The 20,129-nt window shown below is 35.6% G+C and overlaps 2 protein-coding genes across 2 annotated transcripts in view; one reads left to right on the top strand and one right to left on the bottom strand.

Annotated features, from left to right (window-relative positions):
• MEMO1 (mediator of cell motility 1) overlaps positions 1-20,129 on the top strand; it is a 157,974-nt gene that overhangs the window by 51,920 nt on the left and 85,925 nt on the right. Inside the window, exon 2 of the mRNA XM_069072158.1 lies at positions 3,488-3,569. Within this exon, the coding sequence (XP_068928259.1) occupies positions 3,488-3,569 (82 nt within the window). The remainder of the gene's footprint in view (positions 1-3,487; positions 3,570-20,129) is intronic.
• The window catches only part of SLC30A6 (solute carrier family 30 member 6), a 388,867-nt gene that overhangs the window by 307,263 nt on the left and 61,475 nt on the right, over positions 1-20,129 (bottom strand). The window lies entirely within an intron of this gene.

Below are 20,129 nucleotides of genomic sequence, written 5' to 3'. Positions count from 1 at the left end.
AATACTGTCCACTGGTGAAGGACAGTGCTGTTGTTGCAGGGGTCTGGGAACCTTTCTGTTGGTTCAGAAGCCCTGAAGAAGGATTTTCTTGTTGTATGTTTACAGAAATCCTGGGAGAGAGTTTTGCTAATGTTTTCAGGGGTCCTAGGACTGTTCTGCAGACAGAGGATGAATTAATGAAGAAACTGGCAATGTATCTTGTGGCCTTGCTAAGCTTTGTCTCCCCAGGAACAAAGATTGCTGAGAACTTGCCTTGTGTCAAGATGAAGAAAAGACCTCCATTTGGGTATTAAATGCTGTGCTTAAACTTGTTGTTAACTCTGGGGTAGATTCAATTGTGATTCAGGGGTGGGGAACTTTTGACCTTTTTGTGTTCTATGATTGAACAAATGAATGTACTTTACTTATGATTGGAAACTAATCTTGAGAAGAGGGGCTTTGTGATGGACTAAATGAAGGTCCAGCCTAGGGGTGGAGTAGTGTTTAGAACAGGGACTTTGTAATTGATTGAATGAATGTAAGGTCCTGGGGTGTGGTAGTACTTGGAGATTATTTAATCACACTTAGTAAATGCTGTATGTTGAATGATGTCATGTTTTGATCTTCTCTGTTCTTAATTTGTCACTGAATAAAATGGAGAACACCTATGCTGGTATTTTGAACCTTGGGAAGTTGCCTTTCCTTGGCATTACATTATGCCTATCAAGTTTGACCCGGTAGGAGGAAGGTATTATTGCTGATGATTGAGAATAAATTAAAATGACAGAAACTTAACAAGTCAGTATATGGTAGATTATTATTGGGAAAGTTGTAGAAATACCATTTTGTTTGTGGTTTGATCTACTCTGATATTTGAGTGGGCTGATTTAAAATTATGAGCTTTTAAATACTAAATCTGAATAGTTTTTATGTAGTTAATTATGCTTTCTTATTAATATGACATGTTAGCTCACTCAGAACATAGTCTTTAGTAGATTCACTTTCTATAGTGTTCATTTAGCTTTTCCAAAATTACAGAATGGAATCTTGTAAAATGCATTGTAAAATGATTTTATAGATTACAGAGGGGACCAAATAAGAGTATGGACAGAATACTAAAAATTCATTATGACTGAAAAAAGCTATTGTTGTACTAAAGATGAATTAGTTTGTTATATATAGTAAGTACCTTAATAAAAAACATTTTTTAATTTTTTCAGTTTATAAACATTATAACTTAGTTGTCAAAAGTGAATAAATAATATATGTATTATATACACATATAAGTATATTCACTTATATGTGAAATATGAAATTGCCAAATATTTTTATTTGTTGTTCAGTCTTTTTTCAATTATGTCCAACTCTTTGTGACCCCATTTGGGGTTTTCTTGGCAAAGATACTGGAGTAGTTTTCCATTTCCTACTCTAGCTCATTTTACAGATGAGGAGACTGAGGCAAATAGTGTTAAGTGACTTGCTCAGGGTCATGCAACATAGTGTCTGAGCTCAGATTTGAGCTCATTAGATGAGTCTTCCTGATTATAGGCCCACCATACCACCTAGCTGCCCAACTATTTTTTTAGTCTTATTCAAAACTAAATAGAGAGACTTGGGATCTGACCCTTCTGTCACCATCCATATGACATAGTGAGCCCTTTTCATTGCTGCAGTATTTTCACATCGAAGAAAAGAACCCATATAGGTATATATTTAGGACTTTTAAAATGAAATTAATAAAATACTTATGAATAGTAATAAAAAATTAATTCATAGTACCTGATGTTCAGTAGTGAATTAAAGATTAAGAAATAAAGAAGAACTTTTTTTGGGTTCAAACTGATTATTAACACAATTATTTTTACATGTAGGAAGTTTAGTTTTTAAGAACTCTATTGTTTAAGCCCTGAATCAACCCTCTTTGTTTCTGGTCCCATATGCCAATTTACAGATGGTTGTACCTATTTTCAAGTGCACTGAGTTCTGTAGATGGGCATTTATGCAGTTTCAGATCCTTAAGCATCTATAGAAGTCTTTGAGTTTTTTTCAGGGAATCATCTTTTATGAATGATTTTCTTGGAGGCATATAATCAATGTATAGAGAACATGGGTCAGTTTGTAGAGGTAGCACAGTATTTTAGATTAAAGAAGAAATCTAAAGCTTTCACCTAACTGTATCTGAGAAGTCGTATGAAAAATATTATTGGTAGCATAGATAATTTAAAGCTGTTACTGAACTCTGCTTGTTGAGTGGCTTGCTAACAAATGATCTTTGTGCTTTGTAATCCCGTATATTTCATTTTATGCATTTACAAACATTTTGAGAAGGGGTTTATAGGCTTTTCCAGACTTCCAAAGGACTCCATGATGCAAACAAGGTTAAGAACCCTTGAATTGGAAAGATTTATTTGGCTTTTTGATGAATACTTTAATTGAATGGGCTTTCTTTCATCAAACAGGGTTTCTTTTTGGTTTTCTAAAAATCTGAATTATCTTTTCCCAGATGTTTTGTTTCTTCTTCCTATGCTTAGAATCCTCAAATGGTTTTATTTTGCTTAACTAGAACAGTCTTATTTACTAATTTTTTTAGAGCTTATAAGAAACTACAAGTTTCCAAGTCATTAACAGTGAAACATATGATTAAACTGCTTACTTTATGTATTCATTAAATATTTGTTTGAGGCATGTGATTAATTAGCGCAAAGTGTGACATTAGTTTTAAATTTTTTCCTCTTTTATTATAATAGTTATTATGATTGTAAAAAATAGGTTTTTTTGTTGTCAGCTATTCATCATATTAAGAGGTGACTATTATTGTTACGTTTGGCATTATGTATACCTAGTTTTTGGTACAATTACAATATTAGAATCTTGTCTCTGATTGTTAGACTGTTTGAATACATATTCTCCAAAGTCATTATTCTGTTGAATATTTCTGTATGCTCCCCCAGTCTTGTTCCCCATGCTTGAAATGCATTTCCTGTTCAATTCCACATATTTCTTTAAGGTTTTACTCAGGTGCTTTCTATTTCTTGAAGTTTTCCTTGACCAATTCTAGTAATTGTTAGTAATCATAGAGGTCATAGATTTAGAGCTGTAAGGAATTGGAAGCCAAACCCCTTATTTTACAGATGAGTGAATTGAAACTCAGAATATAGTGATGGATTGCCCAAGATTAGACAGATAGTAAGTGACAAAGGCAGAACTTGAACTCGTTCTTGTGTCTCTAAATCCAAGTTAAAAAAAAATTATATCTCTTCTCTGACCCATTACTTTATATTTACTATTTGTCTTGTTTTCTCTCAGAAGAAGTTTGAGAATAGACATTTTTGGGGGAGGTTTTTGTAACCCTAACCCATAGTATAATGTACGTAGTAGGTACACGGTAGGTCTGTTGAATTCAGTTTTTTGTAACTCTAACTCATAGTATAATGTACATAGTAGGTACACGGTAGGTCTGTTGAATTCAGTTACATTCTATTTTTATCACTTCTCTTTTTTTTTCCAGGTCCTCAATTGAATGCACAATTAGAAGGTTGGCTTTCACAAGTACAGTCCACAAAAAGACCTGCTAGAGCCATTATTGCCCCGTAAGTTTTAAGTGTAATTTCATTGCATTGCAAGTTTGAAGCATATATATGTGATATGATGCCTTTTATGTATATATTTCTGATAAAGTAAAACTATTTAGAAGCTGAATCATTCTTTATAAAGAACTTACTAGGGAAGTATGCCAAAGGAAAGTACAACCCATAATTTTCATGCTGTCACATAGTTTGAAAGACATTAGCTTGTTTCCTTAGTTGTAATGTTTTAAAAACTTTTAAATGATTTCCATTGTGGAGGAATAATAAAGACTTGGGGCAGCTAGGTGGTGCAGTGTATAAAGTGCTGGGCCTGGAGTCAGAAAGACTCATCTTCCTGAGTTGAAATCTGAGCTCAGACACATTGTAACTTTGTGATGCTGGGCAAGTCACTTAACCCTGTTTGCTTTAGTTTCCTCATCTGTAAAATGAGCTAGAAAAGGAAATGGCAAGATACTCTAATATCTTTGCCAAGGAAACCCTAAATGGGGTCAAGAGGAGTTGGATCTGACTGAAACAACTGAACAGCAGTAGACACTTAAGTTTAGTTAGCTATACTGAATGGATGTTTCTGTATTAAAAGGAATAAGTTCTGTTACATTTGTAGGATGTTCTTTTGTCTTAAGAAACATAATTGCCCTTGCAATTAAAAATATACCTTAATATGATACTGAGGAAGATGAAGCATATTTTGCACTCTGCAAATGTGGAAATTGAGCCAAGTCAACATGAAATTACACCATGGTTAACTGCTTGCAAAAGAGTAGCCAGACGTATTTCCTTCTGTTGGCTAATTTAGAAATTTTCATTAACATTCCATTTCTTAAGAAATGGAATTTTGAGTGCATTATAAATACATGCAGATACCTCCTTACTTATATATATATATATATATATATATATATATATATATATATATATATATATATAGACATATATAAAGCACATCTATATTTTATGTTGTTTGGGAATCTTAAACTAACTTTAGCTTGGCTTGTTAAATATAATGTCTAGCTTGATCTGTTAAATATAATGGTGTTATGTTAGGATTTAAGTTCCTTGAGGACAAGTGCTTCTCTTATCTAACCCATGTACCTTCCCCAGTATCTATCATAGTATCTTGCACCTGGTCAGCAAGCATTTATTAAGTGCCTACAATGTGCCAGGCACTGTGCTAAGCACTAGGGCCAGTCACTGCTCTCAAGGAGCTCACAGTCTAACTTGTGAATGACTATTTACAAACAGGGAAAGGCTTCTTGCAAGAGGTAGGACTTTTCCTAAGACTTGAAGGAAAACAGGGAAGCTGAGAGGCTGCACTGAGGAAGGAGAGGATACCAGACATGGGGGAAGTCAGTGATAATGCCTGTAGTCAGGAGATGGAGTATGTAGTGTTCTGTCTGATGGCTATCAGAGAGGCAGATATCACTGCATCTTGGAGTACATGGAAGTAAATGAGATGTAAGAAGACTGGAAAAATGGGACTGGGGCCATGTTATGAAAGGCTTTGAATGCCAAACAGAATTTTGTATTTGATCCATTGGAGTTATTGAATAGGACTCTGGGAAAGTTGTTACACCCATTCAAATCCACAATTTATTATCTTTTTTAAACCTTTTCATTTATTATTTATTTTGAACAATCTTTTCTTTACAACTTTTGAGTTCCAAATTCTTCCCCTCCTTACCACCTTCTCCTACATTCAATTACATATATGAAATCATGTAAAACATTTTCATTTTAGCCATATCTCAAAAAAAAATCAAGAAAAATAAAGAAAAGTGAGAAAATTATCCTTCGGTTTGCACTCAGAGTTCATCACTTCTCTCACAGAAGTGGATATAGCATTTTTTCATCATGAGTCCTTTCGAATGTTCTCGGATAGTAGTATTGATCAAAATTGTGAAGTCTTTTCACAGTTGATCATCATTACAACATTGCTGTTACTGTGCACAGTGATCTCCCAGTTCTCACTTCATTTTGCATCTGTCATATAAGTCTTGCCATGTTTTTCAGAAACTACTCCCCCTTGTTATTTCTTATAGCAGAATAGTACTCCACTGTAATTGTATGTCACAATTGTTCAGCCGTTCCCCAATTGATGAGCATCCCCTTGATTTCTAATTCTTTGCTAACACAAAGAGGTGATATGAATGTTTTTGTACATATAGGTCCTTTTTCGTTTTCTTTGATCTCTTTGGGATACAGACCTAGTAAATAGTATTTCTGGGTCAAAGGGTATACACTTTTATAGCTCTTTGGGCATAGTTCCAGATTGTTCTGCAGAATGATTAGAACAGTTGACTATTCCATCAGCACTTCACTAGTGTACCTATTTATCTTGTCCAGCATTTGTCATTTTTGATGGGTATGAGGTGGCATGTCAGTGTTGTTTTAATTTGCATTTCTCTCATCAGTGATTTAGAGCATTTTTTCATATAACTAGTTGTGATTTCTTCTTCTAAAAACTGTATTTATATCCTTTGACCATTTATCAATTAGGGAATCCACAATTTATTTTAAAGTTGAGTGGAGGATGGACTGAAGTGGGGAGAGACTTGAGGCAGAGAGGCCAACAGTAAGACATTGCAATAAGCCAGACAGATATGAGATGATGAGGGGCCTGTACTAGAGTGGTAGTAGCATCAAAGGACAGATGTTACAAAGGTAGAAAGCACAGGACTTGGCAATTGAGAGAATCAAAGATGGCATCTAGGTTGTGAGCCTAGATGCAGTCTTGACCAAAAGAAAAAATTGGGAAGAGGAGAGTAGTTGTTTGCCAAATGTTCACTGAATTAAAAAAAAAACAAAACACCTCAAACTACTTCACATTATGGGTACATAGGCAAAATGTAAGTTCTGTTAAAACATGGAGAAACTTGTCTTGTATCCAGAGAACATTATTTTATCATGGTTTTCAGACGTAGCTCTTAGATTTCTGACTTCATAGTATTTGAAGTAAAGAATAATAGATGTATAATAACTACATTGTGAACTAGCTTTTTTATGAGAAAGTGCTGATACTTTGTAATTGGAAAGTCTTTTTTTTCAATTTTTCTACTAAATTAATAAAATTTTAAGACCATTTAGGAAAATAATCTTTATTAAAAACCTTTTTTTTGGGGGGGGGTGCGCATGTAGCCACGATTTCCTCGCACCAAAGCATGGTGTCAGAATTGTATAAACTTAGTCTGTTGAAAAACATTTACTGGAACAGGTGGCATCAGATCTTTTTATTGTGTTCCATAGTAATTCAGGCTCTTAATGCTAATGTGATCAAATATAGGCATTAGGTACCTGACTTCTGTCAGTTGTTGGATTTTTTTTTTCATTTAAACATGACAAGTAGTTTCTGCCATTTTGGTGATTATTTTTTAGTTGATCCTAATCAGAGGGAAAATGCCAGTCATGGTAGCAGGGCACCTTTGGCTGGCATCTTGGCCTCTTTTTTTTACAATGAAGTATGAAATATTTTGGGTCCAGTTCAGGGTGAGTTTTGAACATTCCTATTGGTTCTAAGGTACTTTGGGCAGTGTTCCATTTCTGTGCTTAGCTGGCTCCCAGCCTCCAGGTGGTCCATTTAGTGAGCCAGGCCTGGGGGATGGAAAGGCAAAAGTGAAAAGTTTCCTTCCATCAATTAAAATACTGTCTAGTTAGTGGAGACTGTTCCCAAGACTTGTGCCTCCAATCAGCTCTTCATTTCCTATTCAGCTCTGTTCCTTTGGATTTTTCCGTCATCCTCCCCACTTCACAACATACCTCCCCCCGCCCCAGCCCTTCTCCATCTTTTTCTGTGTTATCTTCCCCCATTAGTGAGCTTCTTTTTAGTATTTGTATCCCTAATACTTAGCATAATGCCTGGGACATAGTAGGGCCTTAATAAATGTTTATTGATTGATTGACTTCTATATACATACGTAGGTTTAAACAAAAAAGATACAAAATAAATGTAAAGTTATTTTTAATGGAAAAGTACTAGGGCCTCCAGGGTGAGTTTTGTAGATGGTAGAGATCAGGGTACGCCCTATGCAGAAAGTTGTGCTTGAGGTGACCCTTGGAGTATAGGGTTTCTGAGAGAATGGAGAGGAAGGAGATAACTGTTCTTCTGGGGACAGCCAGTACAAAGGTAAGGAAGGTGAGATCACATGCCACATATGAGGAACAGCAAGGAAAGCCAGTTTGATTAGACTATAGTAGGTTAGTTTTACCTTATAGTTTATTAGTTTCAAGTGGTATTGGTACATGTAAATAGTTCATATTACATTCACTCCTTTACTATTCTATATTTGGAGGTCCCACACATATGCTAATTTTGACCTGATAATTAACACCAAGAAAACAGAGGTTTTCTGCACTAGCCAGCACCATGTGATCCATAGTCAGCTACAGCAAATGGAGAAATTTTGAATGCTGTGGATAAGTTCTCTTACCTTGGCAGTAGACTTTTCAGAGATGTGCATTTTGGTGATAAGATTGACACACACATTGCCTGTACTAACTCGGAGTTTGGGAAGCTCCAAAGGAAAGTATGGGAAAGAAGAGGTATTAGATTGCCTACCAAACTGAAGGTCTACAGAGCCATTGTGTTGAAATTGTTGTATGCCTGTGAAACCTGGACAGTCTACCAGCATCATGCCAGGATATGAAATTACTTCTGTTTGAATTGTCTTAGGAAGATTCTGAAGATCACCTGGCAAGGTAATGTTCAAAATAACAAGAATTTTACCTGGTAATGAGTGAATTTAGAAAAAAAGAATTTTATTTCATGTCATTATTTGACAGGTGACTTGACTTCTAAGCCCTTGTGAAGGAGAGCCAGGCACAAATACACGTTAAGCTAGTTACTGTTAACCTTAAAAGTTTGGTTAAAGTAAGCAAACAAGCTGGGTGAAGTACAGTTACTTCATTTATTCCTTTAAAATTAGCTGATATGTTTACACAGAGTTAGAACTTAGACTCTGAAAAGTAGTAGATGTGCTGATTTTCAGGCAGCCAACATCTGCCACTGTCCCCTTCTCCTAAGCAATTTTATTTCTGACATTAGCCACCAGTATGACTTCAAAACATGTTTTCATATAATTCTGTGGAAACAAAATTCAATCATACCTTATAATAAAGTGCCAGACACTTAAACATTCAAACTGTACTACAGAGAGTCCAACTCCAATAGACTGGCCAATTTGTTTGATTGCCAAATGTACATTTGCCTAAAAGATTATTTTACAGAGAACTCGTATGAGGCGAATGTTCACATGGATGTCAGAAGAAGCAACACAAAGACACTCTCAAGGTCTTTCTGAAGAACTTTGGAATCAGTTGTGAGGCATGGTAGATATTGTCACAGGACCACCTAGCATGATGTGCCTGCATCAAGGAAAGCACTATGCTCTGAGCAAAGCAGAATCTCAGTACCTTAAAAGAAACATGACACGTGCAAATTTAAAGACATCTCCATTCTAAACATTCATGTGGACTGTTTGTGATAGGCTCTGACAGAGCCTTTGGAGCTCATATTGGTCTGATCAGCCACAGTTGTTGGACACACTGTATGTTGACTCCAACATAGAGATGTCATTTTGGTCACCTTGGAAACGCAAAGGACAGCAACCCATCTTATGTGTGGCAACATGCAAAGATTTTAAATACTCCTAGGCATAATGGAAGGTCATGCAGATATACCTTATTGTGAAGGAGAAAGAAACACCACTTAAATTGCAGATAATTATGGGATTGGGGAATGGAATATTTTATATGTATATATGTATGTATGTATGTAAGTATGTATGTAAGTATGTATATACTCTAAAAAGTTACGTAGCACCTTGCATAGTGCTATATAAATAGGTAATAAATATTTATTGTTTTGGATTTATTTCTTTACAAAAGGACTTTTTTCAGGATGCAGTACAAGTTGAAAGGACAATAAAATAAGTGCAGAGTGTGATATTAATTCAATAAAAAGAGAACTGAGATGATTTCTCAGTGGAGAGAACAGGAATGATTTTGTGTGGGAGATCATATATGAAGTAGATCTTAAAGGATGTTAGAGGGCGGCTAGGTGGCGCAGTGAGTAGAGTGCTGGCCCTGGAGCCAGGAGGACCTGAGTTCAGATCCAGCCTCAGACACTTACCACACACAAAAAAACTAGTCGTGTGACCTTGGGCAAGTTACTTAACCCCAATTGCCCTCCAAAAAGGAAAAAAAAAGGGGATGTTAGGGATTGAACAGTTTGAGAGACAGCTGATGTCATAGAGTGAAGGGCATGAGCAGAGGAATGAAATAGGTAATCATGGATTGATAAATGTTTTAATAAATAGAAATTAAGACATTTTAACTGGAGTATGGAATGTGTGAAGGGAATATGCAGTCCAATTTTAGAGGGCTTTGAATGCCAGGCAAAGCAATCTTGATCTTATTTAGCAGAAAACAAGATGCTGTTGAAGGTTTTTTTCATATGGGGGTAATATGTATAATACAGATTAGAGATATGCTTTAGGAAGATTAATCCAACTATTGGGATATTTGCAAGGACAAAACAGATTGTTTCACAGGTTGAAACAGAAGAAATGCTGTAAAGGATGTCATCAGGGAGAGATGTATTACAGAAGAAGGTGGCTAGTCACTCCTATCGTGAGAGTAAGTAATAACTTATGAATAACCTGTGTGCCCAATTGGTTTACATTCAGTGTCAGCTTCTTGAGGGCAGGAAATATTTCATTTTTGTCTTTGTATCTTCAGTGCCTTATGTGCATGATAGGTGCTTTGATAATGCTTGTTGAAAGAATGAATGAAAGCACTCCTAAGCACATTTGTTGAACTCCCTATTATAGAGGAGTCCTTGGAGAATATGAATAAAAATAGCACAGAATGAGATATAGGTTGCTATCTGTACCTTTGGAGAGAGTACTCACATTAATTGAAGGCTGTAGAAGTACCAAAATATGGGCAAAATGCCTACCTTTGGTCTTGAATCCTTGAGATCTCAAGCTTTAATGACATAGGTGCTTTGGATTGAGATCAGAGGTGAATCTTAGGATCAGTGGGAGGCAGTTATGACAATGACTGATGTGTATATAGTGCTTTTAAGGTTTACTAAGTAATTGATGTGCATTATCTCATTTGAGCCTCTAATAACCCTGTAAGATGAGCAGTTGCCATTTTATGTTTGAATAATTTGAGGTGTAGAAAGCTTAAGTGGTTTGACCATGAATTGTCTAGATATTTATGGAACTGATATTTATGTCCAGGTCATCCTTTATTCCAACTTCAGCTGTGTTATGTCATATTGCCTCTGGTAAAGATTGCCAATAGAGAGCAAAAAAGTCATTATTATACTCCTAGTTACAGTGGAGAAACTGGCAAAAGAATTATGGTTCTTGAAGAAATAACGATTGGAACTATAAAGAAGATGTGATCGATATATGGTAAAGATAAATATACATTTCTGTTATTGGGTGGGCGGTTGACATTAATGATCTGAAGGACCTCCCAAATCTAGTATTCCCTAAGTCTCTATTTTCAACTAGTTAGCCAAATAATTCAAGATAAGTACATTTTTTACAATAATAAAAATACAAAGTCTCTTCAGTTAATTATCTTTTTATTGGTCTTAAGGAGTAGTACTTCTCATTTACTATAACATGTACTCCATCCTTTTACTGTATTTGTTGACACTGTGTTCATGGATCCAAATTGTTTTATGATGGCAAATCTTCAGAATGCACTGTTTTGCTCTTCATACTAAAACATGATAAATTTTAGGATGTCCTTCTTGAAGATTAAAAAAGAAAATTTAAAAACCCAAGGAAGTGTGACTTTTTGTGGTATGTTTCCAGTGACTGGTTTTAGATTGGTGATCTTGAAGTTAAATTTAAATAACATCATTTTATGAGCTTTATTATCTTTTTTTTTTTTAAATTAAGCAATTGGGGTTAAGTAACTTGCTCAAGGTTACACGGCCAGTCATTTCTGGTTGTGGTGCTGAGTATCTGAGCCCGGACTTGATCCAGGTCATCCCGACACTGGAGCCGGTGCCCCCACTCGCTGAGCCACCTGGCCGCCCCGAGCTTTATTATCTTAATAATAATGTTTCCTTATCTTAAAAATGAGGACACTACCCATGTCTCTGTGATATTGTGTGGGAAAGGACTTTGTAAACATTAAATCAACTTAAGAAAATTATCATCATACCTTTTGTGAACTTTTGTTCTTTAGTTGTCCATTTTTCTGGTATATTTAAAGTAAGATATGATTTACAGAAATTTAATTTATATATATTTTCTGTAGCAACTATTATTCAAAGGGAATGTCTATTTAAATTACACCTTTACTGTCAGGTTATTATGTATATACATCTTCTAACTTCTGTATCTATATCTAGCATAGTCATTAAATATTTATTAGGCATTGTAGAATACCAAGTCTTTTTGGGGTGTGGGTGGGTGGAACCTATATGAAAGTAGGATGTCCTCCATCTTTTTTCTGAAATTACTTATTTCCTGTATAGATTTCTTATAATGCTATGTAAACTTTAACATTAACAATTAACATTAATAAAGTTCTGTTTTGTAAAAATGATATGTTATCATTTTCCAGTCCTGAAAGAACAGATCTGTATAGGATACCTGCTTGGAATGTAATAATTTACTATGGGTCTGTGTTGAAGCAAGAATTATGTGGGCAATATAGTAGTGCTACAAAAAAAAATTCATTTCAATTCAAGAAACATTTATTATGTACTTGCTGATGCTAGGCACTTTATTAAGTGTTGGGGAATACAAAAATAAGAAAAAAAGACAGTCCCTGCCTTCTCTCAAGGAGTTTACAATGTAATGGGGAAGACTTGCAAAAGGAAGCTGAAATGGGAGGAGGGAACACTGGGAATATCTTGTACTGGGGCAAGAGCAGCTGAGCTGCTGCTGGAAAATGAAGAGTTACCTGGAAAATTCTAAAAGTTCAGAGCCTTCTATAAAGGAAGGCTTTGGGAGGAATTTCCTGTTCTTCCCTCTAGCCCTCCAGTTGGAGGGGAGTGGCAACTGAAGGAGTTGAGGTATTGAATATTAGAAACTGAGTCATTCTGCATGGTGATAATCTAGCAAAGGATCAGATACAGCAAAAAAGGAGTTAAAATAGGCAGTCTGAAAGGGTCAGTAGAATTTGTCTGCTTTCAGACTGCCGTCTTTGGGTCAATATTATGTCATCTGTTCACAAACTTGCTTTTTAACTTTGTTTGCTGCATTCCAGATCTTCCTTTCCCCCAGTCATGATTTACAAATAGAATGTTGTGATGGAGGAGAAAAGTAATAGCTAAGAGTTAAGAAGGATCAACTATTGAAGGCATACATAGATTTCAGTCTTTCTCTGCAAACTATCATATCTTCACAGAATCACAGAATTTGAAAGTTGAAAGAAACCTCAGTACCCAGCTAATCCAATCTACATATAGAAAGAATTCCCACTATAATCTACTTGACAAATGGTTCTCTAGCTTTTCTTCAAAGATGTAAACTAAAAGGGGGAAGGGGGAGAGTATTCACCATTCAGGAGAGCAAGGTAGCCCATTCCACTTTTAGATACTTTAACTGTTAGGAATTTTCCCTTCATATCAAGCCTAGATTTGCTCCTTTGAAACTTCCTAGTGCTCTTGGTTCTTGAGGGCAAACAGAACAAGTGCAATCACCCCTCCGTGAGATAGTGAGATAGTTCTTTAGATATTTGAAGAAGGCTATTATAAATTTCTTTTGAGTCTTCTCTTCTTCAGGCCAAATATACCTAGTGAGTACCTTTCATCTATTGGATGTTGGATCCTTTAATGGATTTGTAATCTTATCGAGGTGATCTCTGTACACGTTACAACCTGTCTGTAACTTCTCATCCTGCACAGTCCTTGTTTATGTTCTCTCTTACTTTCCCCATGGGAGTCCATTGAATGTACTATAAGGTATCTAGAGGGCCCTTCTTCTAGATCCCTTACTTTTGTGTCACTAACAGTGGAGGATGTTGGTTATATCAACTCTCAGAACATAATAATATCTGTTAATGCTTACTCTTCAGTTCAGGTCTTTGTATTGAGTTTTTGTTTATGAACACCATATGCTTCTCCATTGCCCTTTGGGTACCTATAACTTGGAGTATTAAAGTCACTGAAGAATTTGTGACTCAGACCTAGACATTATTAGACTTAGACCTAGTCTTATTAGAAGGAATGCTGATGGTTTTTTATTTTTTTTAAAACAACCTCTTTTTTTCTTTCAGAAAAAGTTTGGGATCATTAAAAACTCTATACAATTTCTGAAATGAAGTCTAGTCTTCTGTTCAGCTTTGGGCTTAGGTAACCTCCTTTTTTGGGGATCCAGGTGGGTCTGGATTTGTTCTTTCAGCAGTATTGGGAACTTCCAGTGTAGATAGCTATCAGTAGAGATCCTATAACTCATAATTAAGTTATTGTCTTAAAGAGTTGCTCAGTTTGTTTTTCATTGGCAGGCTATCCAAGATATACTACTGATTTATCATTTCAGTAGATTTTGTGTCCATCTACGTATCATAGTCACTCCAATGGCATTTAAGGATGAAAGTGGAAGGGAGACAGGTTTTTATTTGTTTGTTTTTTCCAGTTTGGATAGTTAGGCTGAATAATTGTAGATCTTAGACTTTGCAGTGTTATGGGGCTTGATGTGATCTGCACAGTGTCATATAACAGAAGCATTTGGAGGCTCTCACCAATTATAGGGAAATCTCTCAGGGATGGGGAACCTATGCGCTTGAGGCCACATGTGGCCCTCTAGGTCTTCAAGTGGGACATGTTTGGCTGAACCCAAATTTCACAGAACAAATCCCCTTAATAAAAATATTTGTTCTGTAAAATCTGGACTGTTGAAAGGCTACCCCTGAGGACTCAGAAGGCCACATGTGACCTCAAGGCCACAGGTTCCCCATCCCTGCTTTTCTATTTAGTCTCTTGGTTTGACATCTCCCAGAATGGTAGCAACACATGAACATATGTTTTATGCCTCACTTGATATTAAAAATAGAGGATTGTTAAGAAGTTATCTTTGTTACATCTTTCAAGGACTTTTGTATAATTTTGACACATAGTTAGATGACATATTATTGAAGAACCTTTAGTATTTGCTGTAATGAATCAAGTTTTTAAAAACACAGTTGGGTCTTGTTATTTTATTTTTTTTCCTACTTAATAGTATTTTATTTTTTCCAATTACATGTAAAGATAGTTTTCAACATTCACTTTTATAAGATTTTGAGTTTCAGGTTTTTTTCGCCCTCCCCAAGATGGCAAGCAATCTGATACAGGCTATACATGTGCAGTCATATTGAGGTCTTTTATTTTAATTATCTTCCTTCAGTTTTGTGATTATAAGAATGTTGTTTACTGTAGAATATTGTTTTCAAGAGCCTGCCTATTCTTGATTCATCCCTTTATCAAGGAAACACCTGATATCTTGTGTAAATTATCCTTATAATTAATTATAAAGATTTTGTAGAGGTGGGAAAATAGGCATACAGGTACTTGATATTTTCTCAATTACCTTTTTTCTTTTTTTTTTTTTGTGTGTAGTTTCCTCTTAATTTCTCTTTCAGATGCATTAAGAATCATTTCTTCATTACCACCCCTGTCAAGAAGTGGGTAGCACTTTCTTCCATTCTTCATGGATCCTCTGAATTGATCAGAGTCAAAATAAATGTTGTTAAGAGGGAATTCATATTCTAGATAGGTGAGGAGTTAGTAAGAGAGGATCTGATTTTCTGAGTTCAAGTTCCTTGTATCACGAATTCTAACTCAGGATAATAAAAGAACTTAAAAATTGACATCACTGACTGCACTGTTGAGGAATTATGAGAAAGGAGAAAGTTCTTGAAGACTATAATTAGGTTAATCTTCCATTTTAAAAAAGGTATGGAGAAAGAATGTACAACATTCCAGAAGTCATAGATCAGTGAGTCTCATCTTGATTCCTAGAAAAAATTTAGAATAGGTTATTATTTCAGTAGTTGGTGAGCATTTAGTAGAGGATTGAGAGAGCATCAAAAGTTTAACATTTAAAATAAAAAAAATATGAACTTAACAAACATTAACATTTGAATATGTGAATGTAAAGCAAAAGATGATTGTATAATGAAGCCTTGAATCTCTCTTGTATGCAGGTTTAAAAAAAAGTACAGATTAAATTTGGCATGATAGTACCAATGCTGTAGTTCCTTCTGAATTTACTTTTGTGTGTTTTTTAAATGTTGTCTTTTTCCTTTCTTCCTTCCTTTCTCTATTTGTCTTTTTTGCAAACTTTTACTACTCCCCCATTCCCACCTCTCCCATTCCAATTTTGTTACAAGTAGATATAGTAAACAAAACAGATTCCTCCATTAGGTATGTCTGAAAATGTGTCTGATTTGGCACTATTAGTACATGACTTCTCTGCCAAGAGGGGAGGCATGCTTCATTATTACTCATGATTGGTTATTGCTTTGATAAGAGTTATTAAGTCTTTCCATGTTGTTTTCCTTCATTTTTTTGTAGTCATTCTGTAAATTGTTTTTTCTCTTTTTTTTTTCTTTGCTTCTGTTCACTTCACTATGCAGCAAGTCATGCAGTTTTCTCCAGGCATTGCTGAATCTGTCTCTTTCTTCATTTCTTATAGTACAATAATACTCAGTTATTTTGACATACCATAATATGTTCAGTTATTCCCCAGTTTTTGGTATCCGCTTTGTTTCCAGTTCTTTTCCATAACAAAAAAGTGCTGCTATGGATATTTTATACATATAGATTTTTCTCTTTGACTTTTTTGGGTTATAAGCCAAGTGGCATCACTGGGTCAGAGGGTACATAGATTTAATGACTTTTGGGAATATTTTACAACTGATTTCTTGAGTGATTAGACCACCACAATCCCACCAAGCTAACAGGTGTTTATTAAATGTTTCAGGCACCATGCTATGCATTAGTGTACCTATTCCCCTACATCCCCTCCAGCAATTGTTATTTTACTTTTTTTGGTCATCCTTGCCAATCTGATGATGTGTGGAACTTTGGTGATTTGGAGCATTTTTTTTTCCCCGTAGGGTTGTTAATAGCTTTCATTTTTTTTTTTAAACTCTCCATATCCTTTGAGATAATTCTTCACTCCTGTGAGAGTATAAATATACCCACAGAAGTGTACAGTGGTCTTTCTGAAACTCTTTCAAGGGAAGTGGGGTGTAGGTCTGATCTTACTGCAGCCAAGTTTGTATTTACTCTGCACCAATCTTAAACATAGTCTCCTCTCTAGAATCGTTCTTTTTGACCAACCTAGTGTTTCCCTTGAAGTATGTCTTTTTTTCTGCTTGTCAAAATGAATTAAAAAAAATTTTTTTTTGGAGGTAGTCAGGGTTAAGTGACTTGTCCAGGGTCACATAGCTATTAAGTGTCCGAGGCTGAATTTGAACTTAGGTCCTCTTGACTTCAGGGGTGGTGCTCTATCCTCTGCACTATCTAGCTGTCCCTTAAATGAAATCTTTTAACACATCTGGCACCTGTGACTCTACGTGCAGCAACTGGCCCTTTAGCTGAATGTACAGTCTATAAAAATCAACCTTTTCTTTCCATAAGCAACCTTATACTCACCTTGAGCCACCTTTGTGACCTGACCTAACTTCTTCTTATATATATATTTTTTTTTGCTTTTTGGAGGGCAATTGGGGTTAAGTGACTTGCTCAAGGTCACAAGGCTCGTTTTTGTGTGTTAAGTGTCTGAGGCCAAATTTGAACTCAGTTTCTCCTGACTCGAGGGCCAGTGCTCTATTCACTGTACCACCTAGCTGCCCCCTAACTTCTTTTCTAAGGAAGCATTAAGCTACTAGAGACACTGTTGGGAATAAAAGAGACAGCAGGGATTCACTAGGAACTAATCTTGCTGATCTAATATTCACCCCCACCTCCTTTCTTGGGGGTGATGGTGGTAGAGCAAGGCATTCGAAGAACCTCTAAGGATATCTTCATGAGCAAGACCAATATCAGGTGATTACCAGTTTTCAAAGAAATGTGATGTAAATATGTGAAGAAATTTATATGTATATATGCATATATGTGTAATATGTAAAGAAAAGTAATGTAACTATGTAAAACTGAAAGTTGTTTTCTAGTGTTCTGCTTTCCTTTATTCTTTCCCATACTTTTATTTATAGCCTGAATGAGTACATAAGTAGCAAGCATATTTTGGATATCATAATGCTTTCAGGGATGACAGAGCCAGTATACAAAAAAGAGCTTGACTGCCTGAAATGACTTTCCAAATCTTAGAGGCTTTCCTGGTCCCTTCAGTCATTAATTTTCTTCCCTTTCAGGAATTATTCTGTATATACTTTATATTTAATTTATGTATGTGTTGTATTCCCTCAGTAGACTGTATATTGCTTCAAAATGGTCTGTTTTATTTGCATCTTTGTATCCTTTAGTCCTAGCACAATACCTCATACTTAGTAGGTACTAAATAAGTAACTTTTGAATTAAAGATTACATTTAATAATGATAAATGTAAATGTTTGCATTTAAGTTAAAAAATCGACTGCCAAAATATTGAATAGGGGAAGATATAGCTTAAAATTATTTCATATGAAAAAGACTTAAAGCTTAGCATGAGTCAGCAATGTGAAATCATTTGCCAAATAATGAAACTTTAGGTTGGTCTAATAGAAGTTTGGTGTCCAGAAAAATGGAGCTATTACTTCTACTATACACTAATCAAATCATATTATCATTTCTTTTTTTTTTCTTTTTGCTTTTTGGAGGGGGGAAGGCAGGGCAATTGGGGTTAAGTGACTTGCCCAAGGTCACACAGCTAGTAAGTGTTAAGTGTCTGAGCTGGATTTGAAATCATGTCTTCCTGATTCCAGGGCTGGTGCTCTATTCACTGTGCTACCTAGCCACCCCTATTATCATTTCTCAACAGCTATTTAAAGGGAGACATTGATAAACAAATTTTTCCAGATGGATGGTAGCCAAGATAAAGAGTAGAATCCATGTCATATCAATAATAGTTTGAAAGAAATAGGTATGTTTAGTTTAGGAAAGAATTACTATAATCATTTTCAAATATTTGAAGGGCTGTCATGGGCAAGAAGAATCTGACTTAATCTTTGTTAACAGTGACCAGAGAGCATAGACCAATGGATGGAACCTAAATGAGAGCAGATTTTGAGTCAATATAAGCAAAAATGAATAATTAGTACAATTAACTAATGAATGGGTTTCCTCTGTGTGAAGAAATTTTGGGGTATAAAAACTATATGCACTGGAATAAGTGATTTATTATATACCTATTTATTGTAGTATAAAATTAAGGCATTAAACAGTCTTTACCTGATTTTCCATCTTGTCATATTTTTTTAAAAACACTTAAGCCCTTTCTCAGAAAACATGATTCTTGAAAATAACATTTCTTCCTGCCCCTCTGACTGTGTTCCACCTAAGTTTGTCATTTTCTACTTGAAGAAGCAAGCATCTTTCCAGTTTAGTTCACTGCTTCAAACTTGGTTTTCCGTTCTCATTGAAATTGCCCTTCTTGTGGTCATCTGCTTCAACAGTTTTGGTGGTCCCCTGAACTTTGTTCCTGGCATTGTATTTTCTTTCGCAAATTCTCTTGTGTTCTTGCCCTTTAATTTTTCATTACTACGGTAACTCTCTCATCTGTGTCTTTGTCAGTTGCATATTGTTGCAATGGACACAAATATTAAGATGACTGACTAGCCTTAGTAGGTCTCCAATAGTAGTGTAGCTAGAGACTGGCTTTTATCTTTGAATTATCTGTGAATTTTTATCTGTGATCCTGGATAAGTCACTTAACTATTTGCCCCAGTTTCCTCATCCATAAAATGATAAACCACTCAAATATCTTTGCCAAGAAAATCCCAAATGGGGTCAAACGTGACTTAAACTACTGAACTATAGCAAACAACAACAAATGACTCAGACCTGCTAACAAACCTCAGTACTTCACAGTATACAGTAATATTCTTTAGCATATTCCTTTGTGTTTAGTTTTCTAGTAAAATGGATTTTTGACATCTTATTACTAAGAATTGGTATCTCATTGCATTGGTGTCAGGCTGCATAGGAAAGGATTTTCAGTGGTAAAAGCTTAGGGTTGCCATTAGGTCCTTTAGGTAAAATTGCAAATTAAGTTGTTTGGTTGTTTTTGGTTCCTTTATATCTCTCTTTCCCTCCCTTCCCCTCCCCACCTTTTGCCACAGTAGAACTCTGCTACCAGAAAGGGGATCTTTATCCTAATTGCTGGGGTTTTCTCAGCTGCTGGAGCTGTTATTTGGGTGCCCTGTCTGAACCTCTATTAGGCTCTGGAAAACTGATCAAGCAGCCCAGGACCTCCACCCTAGACAGCAATCCAGATCCAAGCAGATTAGAGCAAGAGAGATTACCCCTTAAACTGTTGCTTGGTCCCCCTACAGCAGTTTCCTTTTCCTCTCCCCTCCCCTCCCCTCCCCTCCCCTCTCTCCTCTCCTTTTCTTTTATCCTTTTCCTTTTTTCCCTTTCCCTTTATTGTTTTGCTGTAATTTTGGGGT

Source organism: Petaurus breviceps, unplaced genomic scaffold (assembly GCF_028583685.1).
Source record: "Petaurus breviceps papuanus isolate PSGF00001 unplaced genomic scaffold, PetGlider_PUasm1.0 90845, whole genome shotgun sequence".
NCBI lineage: Eukaryota > Metazoa > Chordata > Mammalia > Diprotodontia > Petauridae > Petaurus > Petaurus breviceps.
Note: the sequence above shows the minus strand (reverse complement) of the source record. Positions and strands in the feature narration are given on the sequence as shown.